We start from the raw sequence: 15,171 nt of genomic DNA, 5'->3' as shown, positions 1-15,171 counted from the left end.
CACACAATCTTATCTGCAGTGAAACAGAAGACCAAACAGCATATTCAGAACTAAAACACTTTAGCCATTAAATAGAAATGACGCAAGTTCTGCAACAGCAGAAAGAGTCTACATTAATAGTGTTTATTGAAAATAAAACAAATCAAATCCTTAAAGCCTTATTCCCAGTTCACAGCTGATTCTCTACAATGATCAGCTCCAGGTAATTAAAGAAGAGTTAGGCAAAGGCTGCCTAAAACATTTCAACACAAGTGCTGAAATCTGTAGTGTTCAACATATTGATAAATGATCTGGGAAAGGGAAGGAGATGAGATGTCTCGAGTTTATACACAAAACCAAGTATCCAGGATAGTCAAATTTAGAACCAACAGAATTTCAGAACAATCATAGAGTATTGCACGCCTGGGTGATAAAATGGCAAGAAATACAAACCAACGTTACAGAGGGAAAAACAGCCCTAATTATATATGCCAACAACAATCTATACATCTGCATTCTATATAATCAGCTGTGTTAGGAAAGCAAGGAAAGAACAAAAATTATCAGTATAGCACTTTCTAAGTCCAAAGTGCAAAGGCATCCTAAATGCCCGGTCTAGTTCTGATCCTTCTATTTGAAATAACAAGCAATTTGACTGTGGGCAGGGAACGATGGATGGGCAGGATGGATGACTAGGAACTCTTTCACATGTGTTCCTGAGAAATACCGAATGGACTAAGTCTCTTCAGTAGCCTCCTGAGGGAGAAATTATACTTGTTTATAAAATACTTAATTAACTGGAACAGAAAATGGAGAATGACTATTGACTATTTTTTTTTCCAAAAGAAGCTGTAGGGTGATTTGTTTACATTCTCTTGTTTGCAACTGAATTAGTAATATATATGAACCATAGAATTAATCTCAACTGTATGTGTGGAAACTGGAAGTAAAAACATTCAAAAGAAATCAGCCAACATTAAGGAGAAAGGTGCCTCAGTAGCTATTAGGCTCAATGGTCTCGGTGGAATTCCCAAATGAGAAAGTTTCAGAACCACCAAGTGCCAGAAACTATAGAGGGCTAAAGAAGAGAAAGCACGAGCCTGTTTCGCAAAACATCCCAGCAGATATCACCAGAAAAACGCTACTGCAGTAAATGAACCTTTTGAAAAGACTCTTTGTTCTAATTCCTCCCTAAAGTATGTCTAAGACAATATGTAACACAAATGAAAAAAGTAAAAAAAAAATGGTATTCCGTGCACTGTCAACTTTACTTTATCTGAATAATAAAATTCACAAAAGTTTAACATGAGGTAATTTGATATTGTCTTCAGGATCATGATGTGGTTCTTGCAGTACACTGACCAAATAACAAGAGACAGGTATTTTGTATTTCTCAGACCCTGTGAAGTAACACATCTCCCTCCTTGCCATATCAGTTCTCATTACTACCATTTTTTCCATTAATATTGAGGGTATTTTACCTACAAGCCTAACTGATTATGCTGAGAACTTAGGAGATATCAGCACACACAACTAAATGGCAGCAATGAATGTTACTCCTTATGTATTGACCTTCAATATCATACTAGATTTTGTAATTACTTTAACACAAGCCACAGATCAAATTATGGGTTCTATGAGAATACAATAAAAATGTACAGAATGTGGTAAACTGCAACACAACAACGCCATTAAATAAACACGTTTGAAGATGTACACTGTTTATTGATTTACAAAAATTAATTTTTGTTGACAAATACCTGATTCCTTTCAGACATAAGAAAATCTATTCTCCCTCCAGGCAGCCCTAACTCAATATAAGTCTTCACTAATCTTAGATCTGCGCTGCTACCTTAAAAGGGGAAAAAAAAAAAAAAAAAAAAAAAAAAAAAAAAAAAAAAAAAAAAAAAATCAAGAATTAGATACTGCAAAATTAACTTGCAATAAAAGCACTTAGAATACTGAGATGATCTTATGGCACAACTTTGTATTTAAACACAGCTAATGATATTCTCAGCCCTAATTAAAATTTAGTAGCAATTGGGAAGATAAGCTGCAAAGCTAAATGCAGTGACAAAACAGTCTATAAAAATGACATTCAATGCAGACACCATTTTAAAAGCAAGGATTTAGGAAATTACGTGTGATTGTGTCTTAGTATCCACCAGATATGTAGCACTGTGAACATTACATTCTTGAAAACCAAATTAATTTTGATAAAAATTAGAGAACTCAGAGCTAGCTTAAAGAATTCAGTGGAAGAGCATGAAATAAGGGCAAGTCATAACATTCTCATAGAATAAGAAGGCAGAGTGGACTGTTAGCAGATAAAAGACACATTTCGAGTGGAACCCAATACAACCAATGGGAGTTAAACTAGTATCCTGAAGAATTCTCTACATCAATGATCATGTATGATTTTGAAGGCAGATTACCCTTTCTGCCTTAGAGAATGAGATTTTTATTTAAATCTGTTATTATAGGAAAGAACTTGTATGAACTTGCCATTTTGTAGGAAAATTCTAATTAGATGGGTTTTTCTAAGGCTTCAAATACATGTTCTTTTAACAACCAGTTTTTTGGCCAAGTTAACTTTTGCATCAATTCTAGGTATGCAATACCACTTGAACATCTATGCTAGAAGAAGGAATAGTTCTGAGTTCTGTTTTAAAAGCACTTAACAAAGGCTGCTTTCTACCCAGAGGAAGAAAGAATAGCTATTCTGGTATTTTAATTTTTTTTTTTTTTTAAACTTAGGAATTTGAAAAATGAACAAGGTGGCTGTGCAGTGTCGGTCCAGTCTAATATTCTATCCTACTGCCCTCTCGTGTTTCCTTACATTGTTAATTTAAGAAGCTTCTCAAAAGACAAAAACGTTGATGGCAGAAAGCTACGACTATCTTAACTGGAGGGGATTTTATTTCTTAACATTGACATATGCTTTGAACTACAAGCAGGTGAATATATTTAAGCTATTTAAACTTTTCAAGCTGTTCAATTAGCAGGAGATTTTCTCATTTCCATTACAGCAGAGCTTCCATCTCTGGAAATGTTTAAAAACCCAACTTCTCTAGGTGACCCTGCTTTGAGCAGGGGAGTTGGATTATACAATCTCCAGAGACCCCTTCCAACCTCAACCAGTGAGGTGTGATTCAGTAATCTAACCTTTTAAAACCTTATAAACACTTGATTGCATTTTACATATACTACTTAGCTCCTAACCAGATACACATATTTTATTTTCCTTGACAATGTAACATTACAAAGTCTAAACACAACTGTTTTGTCAGTAACTCCAACCACTATGGCATAAAATGGGTTTATGAACGTGAAAAGTTTTCCTAAAGACAAATGTTACTTACAGTAAACAGTAAGTTCTTACTGTGAATGATTCTGTGGAATGCATTGAGAAATGTAGCAGTAAATGTCCGATTCCCATTTCCCTCCAGTGAACCTACTTCAGAAGCATTCAGTTCAGAGTTCTAATGACAAAAGCTAAACCTGACTGGCAATCTGAACGACAGTCTCATTCAGTATCACATTTCCCAGCGTACCGTCTAGGCCATGGACACAGACTATAAGATGTATTCCTTCCTCTGAACAGTCATCTTCTTCCATACTGAAATAAGGTATCGAAGAAGCCAGTTTGAAAACATCACTATACATAAATCCAGGAAGTTTAAGTTGCTTCAATTCTTCTTTAGCCTGTAGGAAACTGGAACGAAATCATGTTGATGATAAAACAACATTTACTATTTCCGGACAAACATAAGGTCTCCTAGGAAACAGTTTTCTACTCTTTTTATTTTGTCTTCCATGCAATTGACATGAAGGGGAAAAAGAATTTTATCAAATTATTATCTTCACAAAACAAGCAAATTTCTCTAAATATTTTTTTTATTGCAGCTTCCTACAGCCCCCTTTCCTCTGTAACAAAATCCTTATCCCAAGCTCTCCTCTCTTCTTTCTTTTGAACATCTCTGCAAATTCTGAAATGACTGAAAATTGTGGGTTAGTTCTGGTCTTGACCAAGCAATAGCTTTGTTTAAATACAGTAACAGAATATTCAACAAAATAATCAACCAGAAGTCAAATAAAGATTTCCACTGACTTTTGACAATTTTTGTCAAACTTAGAACCTTTTTTCCTAGGTCAGCAGAGAGCTGGAGCTAGTGCTGTAACTGCTTACCAGAAAGTCCCTCTGGTAGGCTGAATAACTGATACTTGCTTCAGAAGCAGCCTGATCCAGACCTCTGATCTTTTACATATCATATGAAGGCATACACTATACGGTTTCTCATAGCTGAGCTCCCATATGCTAAGAGTTCCTTGTGTTCCTCCTTTTCTTCCCCTTCCCTTAGCTTTTTGTGTATGGTCTTCCTACCAAATTAATTGCATTTAAGTTTCCCTGCAGCACTTAAGATTGATGCTTCCTTATGTTTCTTTCCCTCCTGAATCCACCTGTTCTGCGTGATCCCTCACAGCATCGTGCTGTATCCCATCCTCTTCCCCTTGCTCACCGTCTTCCTGGCATTATACTTTTTGTTCTGTTTTCTGTACCTTTATTTTCAGCACATTCCTCACTAACTGGCAAGTGCCTCAATGAAATCAGCCTAAACAGAAACCATTGCAGGCAGTTGGTCTTACCACTCTGCAACAGAAGTTACTAAGTTACTTGATTTGTACTCAAGGCATGTTTTCCGAACCTAACGTACCAAGGCTGGTTCTCTATGGAGCAGACTGTGCCCAGTTTTATCATGCTCTGGGAGACTCTGCTTCACCCAAGGCCAAATCCGTGATTTTACTCCAAGTTCACTCTTTCTTTTATTGTTACAGAACACCTTAAAACAGTCTCTGCCTTTCATCTCTCCCATTCCGCACTAGTACCCACTCTACAGTATTTCAGAAGCTACTTTTCTGTCCACTTCCAACCCCTTTTCCTCCACCACAGCTCAGTCCTTCCTCCTTTTCTCAGCTGCTTACCACAAACTACCTGGCCTTTTATCTCTTCTGCCTGCTTAGCATCCTCCTTGTTTCCACCTCTCTTCTAAGCTTTCCTTTTACTTCCAATACAATAGATTAAGCTGCCACTTCCCATGTTTAGTTAGCAGCAGGGGGTTACCAGGGAAACTCCTAAGTTCACAGCAAGAGGAGATGCAATCCTGGATTCCTGATCTTCCTCTCAATTTGGCTTTCCTGGTATGCAAATTGCAGTGTAATTTAGAGCACTATGGCCTCTGAGGTGTTACATTTTGGGTAGTTGAAGTTAAGTTTGAAACTTAAGGCCACTGTGTTGGCTTGCATTGCACATTTGCTTCACTTAACTAATTAGATGGACAAATGCTTACAGAATGTTTTTGGGTTTTGCACTTGCTATTTTAACAGCTTCCATTTCATGAAACACCATTTTTATGCTCAGCAGACATTATGACATTACTTTTCAGCCAAATTTTTTTTTAAAAAAGGAATATAGTAGAGAAACAAAAACCAAAAATCATGCTTTGCTTGAAATTTGTCATACCACATGAAATTACAAGGTAACTGGTAGAAGAAATTCAGTGCTAACACACTTTCTATCTGAACATCTAAAACGTGATGTTACTTGAGCATGCAGAATCCACAAGCCACAGTCCTGGGGGCACTCTGGAGTCTAACCACACTTCTTTTCCCCTTGCATACTATACTATATTTAATGTTATTTCTAAGAGTAAAAAAAAATTTGTTTTAAAACAATCACTTACGCTAACATTTGATGTTTTGGGGAGCTTTCATACCAGGAAACAGATGAAGCTGAACTGTAGGAAGTGCTGCCTGGCTGCTGTGTAATTGCATCAGATTTATTCCTTGAAGAACAGATAACATTGCAAGGAGAGTCTCTCAGAGAAGAAGGAAAAGACAGACAACCAGGATTACAGACAGGAGGCACAGTCACTCCATCTCGCAGATGCTCACTATCAATCTTTTCAGATCTCAGGGTTCTCTCTTCTGCTGAGCCATGATCCTGGTCAGCACTGGCAGCTCCATTTAATATACTATAGTCTGTTTCTTCGTAATACCCGTTTTCAATCATTTCTTGATCCTCCTCTTCTTCCTCATCTTGCTGGGAAGAGCAAATAATTTGTTTTTCATATGTTTCCTTTTGAGGGCTACCAGGATCACTGTTGTCCATAAGCCAAATATCTGAAATATCTGTGCTGCTTCGAGAGCCAAAATAGTTTTCGATGAGCCCTTGCTTTACCAAGTCAGTACTTCTGGTTGGAGAAGGATTATCTGTACCAGTTTCACTTTTAGCCACTGACAGTTCTTCAGATGTTTCCTTTAGTTCTAAAGACTCGTTATGTTTTCCTTTATTTGTTTCTTCAACCCCATACACTGCATTTTCAGATGAAGAACCTGAAACAATAGATGGCTCACTCATAGAAGTAATTTCCAAACACAATTTAACTGTTTCTTCTGTAGTATCAAGATGCCTTTCAAGATCCTGAGAGTCCTTACAGGTTGTGCCAAGGTCTGCCTGTGGGCTGTAACTTTTCACATCAGTAGATGTATCCTCATCTGAAACAACTAAGTGCAAAAGATCTTTTGCTCTGGAGAGCAAGGAACGTATAGTTAGAGTCTTGTTAGCCGAGTACCCTGAAAATTCAACGCACTGTTGCTGCAAATTGGTGTTTGATTTTTTACTGTCATCACATTTTGGGAAGTCAACTGCTCCAAGATCCAATATCGTTTTACTGTCACTTAGCTGGTGTTCAGGTATAACAGTTATCTTTGAACTCTCATCAGGTGACAGTTCATCATCATCTGAAGGCAGAGAATTTATGGATGTCAGGGATGATTGTATTTCACTTACAGCGCTGGTACTCTCAGTGCAATGGCTTTCTATTGTGTTTTTTATAGCACAGTCTGGTTTTAGTAAAAGCTGAGGAAATACTCTCTCACCATTATATGCACTTAGACTCTGAACATTTTCAGAAACCTGATCAGCGTTAGGGTGAGTTGCAAAAGAACTTGGTTCACTTTCTACACCTGAATCTGAAAACCTAGAAGAGGCATATGCCACGCTAGCATCTGGTAATTTAGTCGTGTCTCCACTTACAGAAAGTTGACTTTCTTTTGTAGAAATAATAGGTTGATTACTTTTCATTTTTGTCAAGGTGTCACTGATATGTTGGAAGTTTCTTTCGTGAACATCTTCATTTTCAAGCACTGGTTCCTGCTCACCTGAAAGCAATTTATTTCCAGATTCTGAAGACTGAATATTGGGTATCTGCAAATTCTCTCCTTGCACTGAATCTTGCGGAAACTCAGCCCACGATCCAATGTGAACAGTTACTTTCTCCCCTTCATAGGGATTCCTATTACTTGGTTTGACATCAATTGTCCTGACTCCTGAGGAAGGTGGTTGACCTCCATGACAACCTTCAAGCATACCTCTGGGGTGTAGAGCACTATCTGCTTGTATAGTTCCAGAACCTGTCTGGGAGATAGTAAGTCTACCAAACCCAGACACAGTTTCACATTGCACAGGGCTCCCTGGATCTGGTTGGACATCTTCAGTCTTGGCAGACCTTTCCTCAGTTCCAGATGGCAAAAACTGTATTTCTCTTTGACTTATTTGCCTGGTGCAGGTCTTTGTATCGCAAGGAAATCCACCTAATACAGGGTCCAGCCCTTCAGTAACACTGTATGAAGGCCTGCCTTCTGAGCTTCTAGAGGCATCTTCCAGTGCTGCACTTTTCAAACATTTGTAGCCTACTAAGACCACAGAGTCTTTAGGGTTCTGTTTCACAACTTTTTTTGCGTTTTCAGGCTTCATTGTTTTCATGAGCTTGGTAACCTTAACTTTGGATTTATTTGAATCTTCATTTTTCCCTTTCAAAGTTTTTGTTAGCATCTTTTCACTTTCTGAATGCCAAGGGCTGGAGGCACCTGCAGGTCTTATTTTCAGTTCTGGGCTAGTAATACCAGCTATAAAACCTTCTTCAGCTTCAAATTTATCCAGTTTATTGGGGTCTGACCTTGGAAGACTCTGAGCTACCAACCACGGTACATCCAGATCTTTCACCAAAAACAAGAGGGGTTAAAAAAAAAGTAAGAAAAATAATTTTTTACAAGAAGATTATGCAGGTCACTAAAGCTATAAAACACTAGTAATTACAGAGTTTTACACATCCTCAAAACTAAAGAAACACTGCCTAGCAAACAAATGGACTCCTTTAAGCCAGCAAGAAATGTAAAGAAAAATACTCTGATTTTACGTAATTTTTTGCTCATTTCTTCAAAAAGAAAACTGCACTGTGAGGTGTGTTTACCTTCAGTAATTGAATCTAAATATCGATCTTCAAATATTATAGGCAAGGAGTTCATATCTCCATCTAGTTCACTGCATTCAATAGGGAGAGGTGGAAGAGAACTGCAGAAAGAAGTGTTTTTGATAGCTGCACACATCTGTAAATGACTTTGAGCACTGAAAGAAAAGAAATAGTCTTACATGAAAATAGAACTATTTATTTTTGCATTAGCAAAAATTAGCAGTAGTTTAATTCACTTTAGTGGAAGCTTTTCTGCTAATTAGTTATTTCATAGCTTTAATACTTAATAACTTTTTATATAACTTTCATTTAAAAAGTTCCAGTCTGTATTTAGAATGTAAGTTCCTCTCGAACTTGTTAAGTATTTTTGCAAGACAGAACTTTTACACAACATAAGCTATAGAATGATTGCACAACATGCAACGTACTGTGTATTTCAAAAGGCTACTTACTGTAGTTCTTGATAGGCAAGGGCAGCTTGCCTAGGATGCTCAAGGCAAAAGAATGCTTCTGCAAATCTGCGCACCTGCAAGATCCAAATAAAGTTGGAGCTTATTTTCTATTACATACAATTTTTGTAAATCCACCAGCATTCCTACACAGCAATGTTATTAATTTTTATGTATTTTATAGACAGTTAATTACTTTTTAAAAAAACATTTAGTCTGAATGGGAGGGAAAAGGATGCCACAGACAAGACTTGTGGCTGAAATGAGAATTTTAACTTGTGCACTGGATGACTGAGGGGAATTATATGATATTTGACTGCCTGGTGAAAACTTGATTACCAAGAAATCAATCAATCATCCAAATCAGGCTCACCTGAAACAATTACACACAAAAATATTACAAGAAATTTCAGTGAGAAGAAAGGAAATAACCGTTTGATGGACACTTCTGAATGTGCTTGAGGATTATCTTCAGAAGCAGAAAACCAGTAGGTATTAAGCAGTTTCAAAATACAGAGATATACGTGTTTCAAACTTTCTATGAATGCTCTTCAGCCTACAGTAAACTACTGTCCAAAAAAATCTCTTGTTTGTAAAGATTTTGGCTGCAAATGAAAAAGATAATAACAAAATGTATGCTAATTACAAGCACTGTATGTATTCAACACTTAATTGTATGCCTGAAGTCAGTAACCCATACAATACTAAAATAGTATTTTATAACACAGGGGAGCATATTTTTGTATCATCACATTCAATTCACAGAGTGGAAATAGTGTGAATTATACAGTGATTTCCTACAAATAAAAACATAATCAACGTCTTGAAAATGCAGTAGCTAGAAACCCCGAAGTTAAGGTTTTACAAGATAAAATTTCTCAGTTTTCCAATATTACATTAAAATATTAATTCCATCTAGAATTTTAACTTTGATTTTTGCAACTGCCCAATTACCTGCATCAAAAAAAACCTAAAGTTCAATACAGTATGACAGTACCTTGTTTGTTGTAACATGACATAGAAAAAAGACAACATGTTGTACAGCAGCTCTTGGAAACTGCTTGTGTCTTGACTTGGGCATAAACATCACTTTGTTTGTATCAGTTAAAAAAGCCTTCTATCCCACTTAGAGAACCACTTACACAGCTAGTCTACTTAACCAATCATTTATTTACCAACCACTTCCTGGCCACCTACTCCTTTATTCTTCAATATACTAATGGTCCTTCTCTTGAGTTATCTAATCTCCCATGACCGTGAGAGGTTGCAGCATATCTGGAGGAGCAGGTATCAGGCCTAATTCAGTTCCCTCAGCTCTTCCACTTCACTCAGAGCTGCATCCAGCATCCATGTCTACCCTGAGCGCAGACATGGCACTAGGAAGATCCTGTGCATTAAATGGCAAACATCAGACTTTCAGGACCACATTAACTTCTGTTCAGAGATAAGCACTTGCAGGGGAGTTAGTTTTCCCTCCTGATACACTGCTCAATATGCTTTTAGAGAGAACCATTTGGATGAAATTTTATGTTCTGTAGCTTCTGCTTTTTCCTCTTTTTTCTGTTCTTAGAAGAAAAACAGGGAAAAAATTGCTCCAAGGTGCTTAAGAAAAACAACCCCAAACATTAAATTCCCAACCTCTAACCTGCACTAGAAGCTGAAAGTCCTGTCCCAACCTCCCAGAATTCAATTTACTGTATTACATGAAATTAATCTCAGTCATAACATCATCTGTGAACAGTCATGGAAAATGTTTTGAAATAAAAGAAAACAATTCCATACTGTCTTTTAAAAGTAACTCCCATTCTCACCAGTGATCAGACATGCACACAAAAGAGGTATCTGCTTTCCTAGGAGTTTATGCATACACATGTGGAATTAGAATTGGTGTTCTTAAGCACTTCTTCTGCGTTTTCCCAGCTGGCTTTTCTAAAAAGACAGCTACCTTCCAAATACATGATTTTGTCAGCTAATCCCCAACCCTTCCCCAAGAAAGGGAGAAGACTGTTATACAATTAACTTAGAGACCATTTTAAAGGTTAAAAACTAGATTTTAGAACAATTGATCATGAAGACCAGTTGGTTATCGTTCTAAACTAGGAAATTTAAAAATTAAAGATCAATTAGGTAATTGGAAATAAAATTGAAAATAAAATCATAACAGGAATATTGCCCAATTAGTAGATGTCTGTGGTTCAAGTCAAGAAAATGCATAAAGCTGTTTCCCAGGAGGCAAGCAAGATGGTTTTGACTTTAAATGGGAGCACTCATTTTACCATATAAAGTAACTGGGGTTACGTAGAGACCAGATCTTTAGAATACTCTCTCAAACAGAAAAGGAAGGGGTTTTTTGTTTGCTGTAAATTCCATTTGTAATTGTTTAATTAATACCAGTGCTTCTGAAGCAAATTTTGATTTTTAAATTTGATTACCATCTCCAGACAGCTCTTGGCATAAGAGGTATGGTATATAATGGTATAAAGCTAGTTGAAAGCATGCTCCAAAAGCCCACATAAATCAGTATTAAGTAGAGGAAAAAACCAAAACATAAAACAACAAACCAACAGTATATTATGTTTAGTCAGTGCTTAATTTATGAAAGGATAGAGGCATTTACAAGGGTGCTGTTAAACAGGCTCTGCAGAACCAGAACAACTACCAGCTGGTGCTAGTGACTCAGGCACTACCGACTTGGGCTGACTCCACAATGACTTTGCAGGAGGAAATTGTATCCACTGCTTCTAGCCCCTACAGACTTCCCAAAATTACATTTTTTATGGTCCTCCCAATGTAAACAGAAGAGGAGGAGAAGTTGTATAGGAAAAATGCTGCGGAATATATATTGAGTCCCTGCACATTTTTGAGTGACAGTCTGAGATCTTAGTTTTCAGTTCTCATATTTTAAGACTCAAACTGAAATAAGTAATTTTGGAAGTGCATGTTCAGACCTAACAGAAGATATCACTATGGAGCAAAGGCATGAACTGGTTTATTGTGCAAACTTTCTGCAATATAAAATGACATACTCTAAACGTTTTTTTTTTTCAGTGAAACACAGGTGTAAACCTTATCAGTGTTATAAGGTAGTTTGATGGATATTCTAGTATATACACTCACAAGCCAGATCATTTCCGATCCATCTCCTTTTAAAATCCTACTTCAGGGACTTCTCAACATTATAAAGTCTTAATTCAGAAAGAAAGTAGACTTTGTTTTATGATGCAAGCAGGCAGTCTGAATGTAGCAGGAATTAAAATGCAGGGTGAGCACTAGGCGTGGCTCCTGCAGAAAAATACATCATTCTGCACAAATACTTCTTACTCCACAAACTTCAATTCCCCTTCTGAACTGCATTTCTTATTCAAAAGATTAATGAATTGGTTTGTAAACATAAATAATTAATTTTATATATTATATTCCAAGAATACGCTCTAACAACAAGCTAACAAATGCAATACAGCAACTCCCTTTATGAGTTGAACTAACTTTCCCGGATAAAACTAGAAAAATTAGGATCTAGAATCTAATTTTGATACACATTTCCATAACAATGTGTCTCAGTAAGAATACAAATATGCCAAAGATCCTAAAGCCAGAGCCAATACTTACTCTTAATGTGTGATGCTCTTGGGCTAGTAATGCTGTGACCTTCTCTTGTAAGGTAATGACCTCCAGAAACTGCCCCCAGAGAGCCATTAGAAGTGAGCAAAGCTGAGCAAGATTCATATTTATGAGTTCTGCCAGTTCATCAGGATTTTCCATTTTCTGAAGTCAGGAAAAAATATTTACACGATTAACAGATGAGACCATAATGTACATAGAAGAATAGGAAAAAAAGTTCACTCTATCTTAGTGAGAATTTTAATTTAAAAAGTCACTTCCAAATGAGACCTGTTTTGTCTAAGTATCAGAATTTAATTTATCTATGTTACACCACTAATACATTATTTTATATTGCTTTAAATATTATACAGTTGTCTTTTAGACTTAGGACTCCTGACCTTAGATTAAAGTGACAATTCCATTTACAGCAAGAGTAACTGAGTTGCAACTGCTGTACTTTCTAACACACAAAAATACAGTGTGCCTGAAAGGCATAGGAATCAGAAAACAGATGCTCGCTATGTTAGTCCAACTTTGACATGATCGTAAAAATTTCATAGAGACGTCTCCATTTCAGAATAATCACAACTCACTGTAACATTTCAGTGCTGCTATACATCTACATACAGACTTCCTAGAAACAGAATCACAGAATCATTTGGTTGGAAGAGACCTTTAAGGTCATCAAGTCCAATTGTTCACCCAGCACTGCCAGGGTCACCCCTAAACCACATCCCTCAGTACCACATCCACACGTCTTTTAAATGCTTCCAGGGATGGGGACTCCACCACCTCCCCGGGCAGCCTGTTCCAATGCTTAATGACCCTCTATGTAAAGAAATTTTTCCTGATATCCAACCTAAATTTGCCCTGGCGCAACTTAAGGCCATTTCCTGTTGTCCTGTCACTTGTAACACGGGAGAAGAGACCAACCCCCACCTCCCTACAACCTCCTTTCAGGTAGTTGTAGAGAGCGATAAGGTCTGCCCTGAGCCTCCTCTTCTCCGATCCCAGTTCCCTCAGCTGTTCCTCATAAGATAAGTTCTCTAAACCCTTCACTGGGTTTGCTGCCCTTCTCTGAACCTGCTCCAGAGATCATATCAAGACAAATTCAGTGTGAAACAAGGTTTTCTTTCTTAACACTGCACTGTAACCCTGCAATACAGACCCACACCAGTCAACTGTAAACTGCTAGGCTCATGTTCCCTGTGCTATTTTAAGAAAAAAATCTTTTTTTTTTTTCCCCCCCGAAACTCATTAGAGCCACGTAGGGCATTGAGACAAAGGGTTTAAAAAGTAAAGATATTAGAGACTGAACCCTAGCAATATTAAAGAGCAAGTACAAGAAAGAATTGCAAATACTGAAACAACTTAGCCAGCAAGAGTGGAAATAAGAGGAACATTTGATGAAAACTGCACAAAAGAACAGAAAGGAGAAAATGGAAAAAATATAAACATGCTTTAGCAAGCTAACCGAGAAACTAAAGAATTCACAGAAGCTATGTAAAAAAAAAAAACCAACCCTTTTAATATATAATGTAAGATAATTAGTTGCCCATAGAGATCTAACTATGCTGGCTTTGTCTCGAGTTAAACAAATGATACCCTTTCAAGGCCAGTTCCTTGCAGTTACACTACTACTACAGTAATGAAAGGTAAGCCTGCTCTTCAAAAGCTGGGCAGAGGGCCCACTCAGCAGCAAAGCTTCCAAACAAGGACAACCTTCCAAAAAAGGTGTTTAAACCTGTGGTTTAAACTTCGCTGTGACAAGGAAATTAGCTATTCAGCTGGGGCTAGTTCTGACTAAGGAGAGAGTTGGGGAGAGAAATCTAAGTAATCTGAACTAGACAGCGTTTCCTTGAGAATGTAGGGAGAACAGGAGGAGGAGGCAGTATCACAAGTCCTCCCAGATGAGGGATGACTTGGAGAATCTGCTTTTGTACTACTGCTTGATCTTGCAACGTTGTTACTTGACACCATCGAAACCAAGGAACTCAAATTATAATTGCAGAAAATTCAAAGTGTGATTTTTTTTTTTTAATACAAGTAATACAACTTTCTATAATCTTCAGTTTCATGACATTTAAGAGTTACCATGTCAACTACTGATGAGCCAAGCCACCAGAACAATAGTTACGTTTTGCAGTCAGTTGAGCAACTTCTCTTCGAATGAGGAAGAGCTGAAATAAGCGTTGGCAAAAACCACACAGGATGTTAACACTGAAACAAAGAGTTTATTGCAAAGGAACATACAAAATCAGCATACTCTGCTTTTATAATTATTTCGCTTATTTAATACTTGAAAAAAAAAATTGTACCTTTACTTCTTCACACAATTCTGTAAGACGAACTTCTACATCTACGTTTTCTGGAAAGATGAGAGGGCATAACCATGAAAAATGTACTTTCCAAGTTGCAGAGTAAAATCAATTACCAAACAATTTTAAAACATGAAAAAGAACCCATCAAGTAAAACCTGAAGCCATACTAAGAGCCACAGTCAACTTCAAACCAAGTAAATGATAAACTCCCACTAAAATAATTTCTTCATAATTTCTGACATTGAGGAAAGAACACAATCAATTAAAAAAAGGTTTGCAATCGAGTATCATGATCACTTACCATGATACCTTGTCAAGGATACCAATTTTCCATTTAGAATTATACATGAAAATACTGTAATTTAGATGATACAGTTTTTACATTATCCATTGAGAGCTGCTCAGCTAGTCAGCAGCAATGTCCTCATTCACAGCCAAGGTTTATGTAATCAATTCCTCTTCTACCTCAGATATTCCAGAGGTAAGTTACTCCAGTTACATGTTTCT

General features: G+C 37.0%; 1 protein-coding gene across 1 annotated transcript in view; it reads right to left on the bottom strand.

Annotated features, from left to right (window-relative positions):
- Positions 1–14,711, bottom strand: part of FAM135A (family with sequence similarity 135, member A) — a gene marked incomplete at its 5' end in the record, with an annotated part of 34,854 nt that extends 20,143 nt beyond the window's left edge. Inside the window, 7 exons of the mRNA XM_010144250.1 lie at positions 1,740–1,831; positions 3,534–3,694; positions 5,721–8,037; positions 8,292–8,446; positions 8,744–8,817; positions 12,350–12,505; positions 14,662–14,711. Of these exons, the coding sequence (XP_010142552.1) occupies positions 1,740–1,831; positions 3,534–3,694; positions 5,721–8,037; positions 8,292–8,446; positions 8,744–8,817; positions 12,350–12,505; positions 14,662–14,711 (3,005 nt within the window). The remainder of the gene's footprint in view (positions 1–1,739; positions 1,832–3,533; positions 3,695–5,720; positions 8,038–8,291; positions 8,447–8,743; positions 8,818–12,349; positions 12,506–14,661) is intronic.
- Between the last annotated feature and the right edge of the window lie 460 nt (positions 14,712–15,171).

Source organism: Buceros rhinoceros, unplaced genomic scaffold, assembly GCF_000710305.1.
Source record: "Buceros rhinoceros silvestris isolate BGI_N320 unplaced genomic scaffold, ASM71030v1 scaffold32339, whole genome shotgun sequence".
NCBI classification, from domain to species: Eukaryota; Metazoa; Chordata; class Aves; order Bucerotiformes; family Bucerotidae; genus Buceros; species Buceros rhinoceros.
Note: the sequence above shows the minus strand (reverse complement) of the source record. Positions and strands in the feature narration are given on the sequence as shown.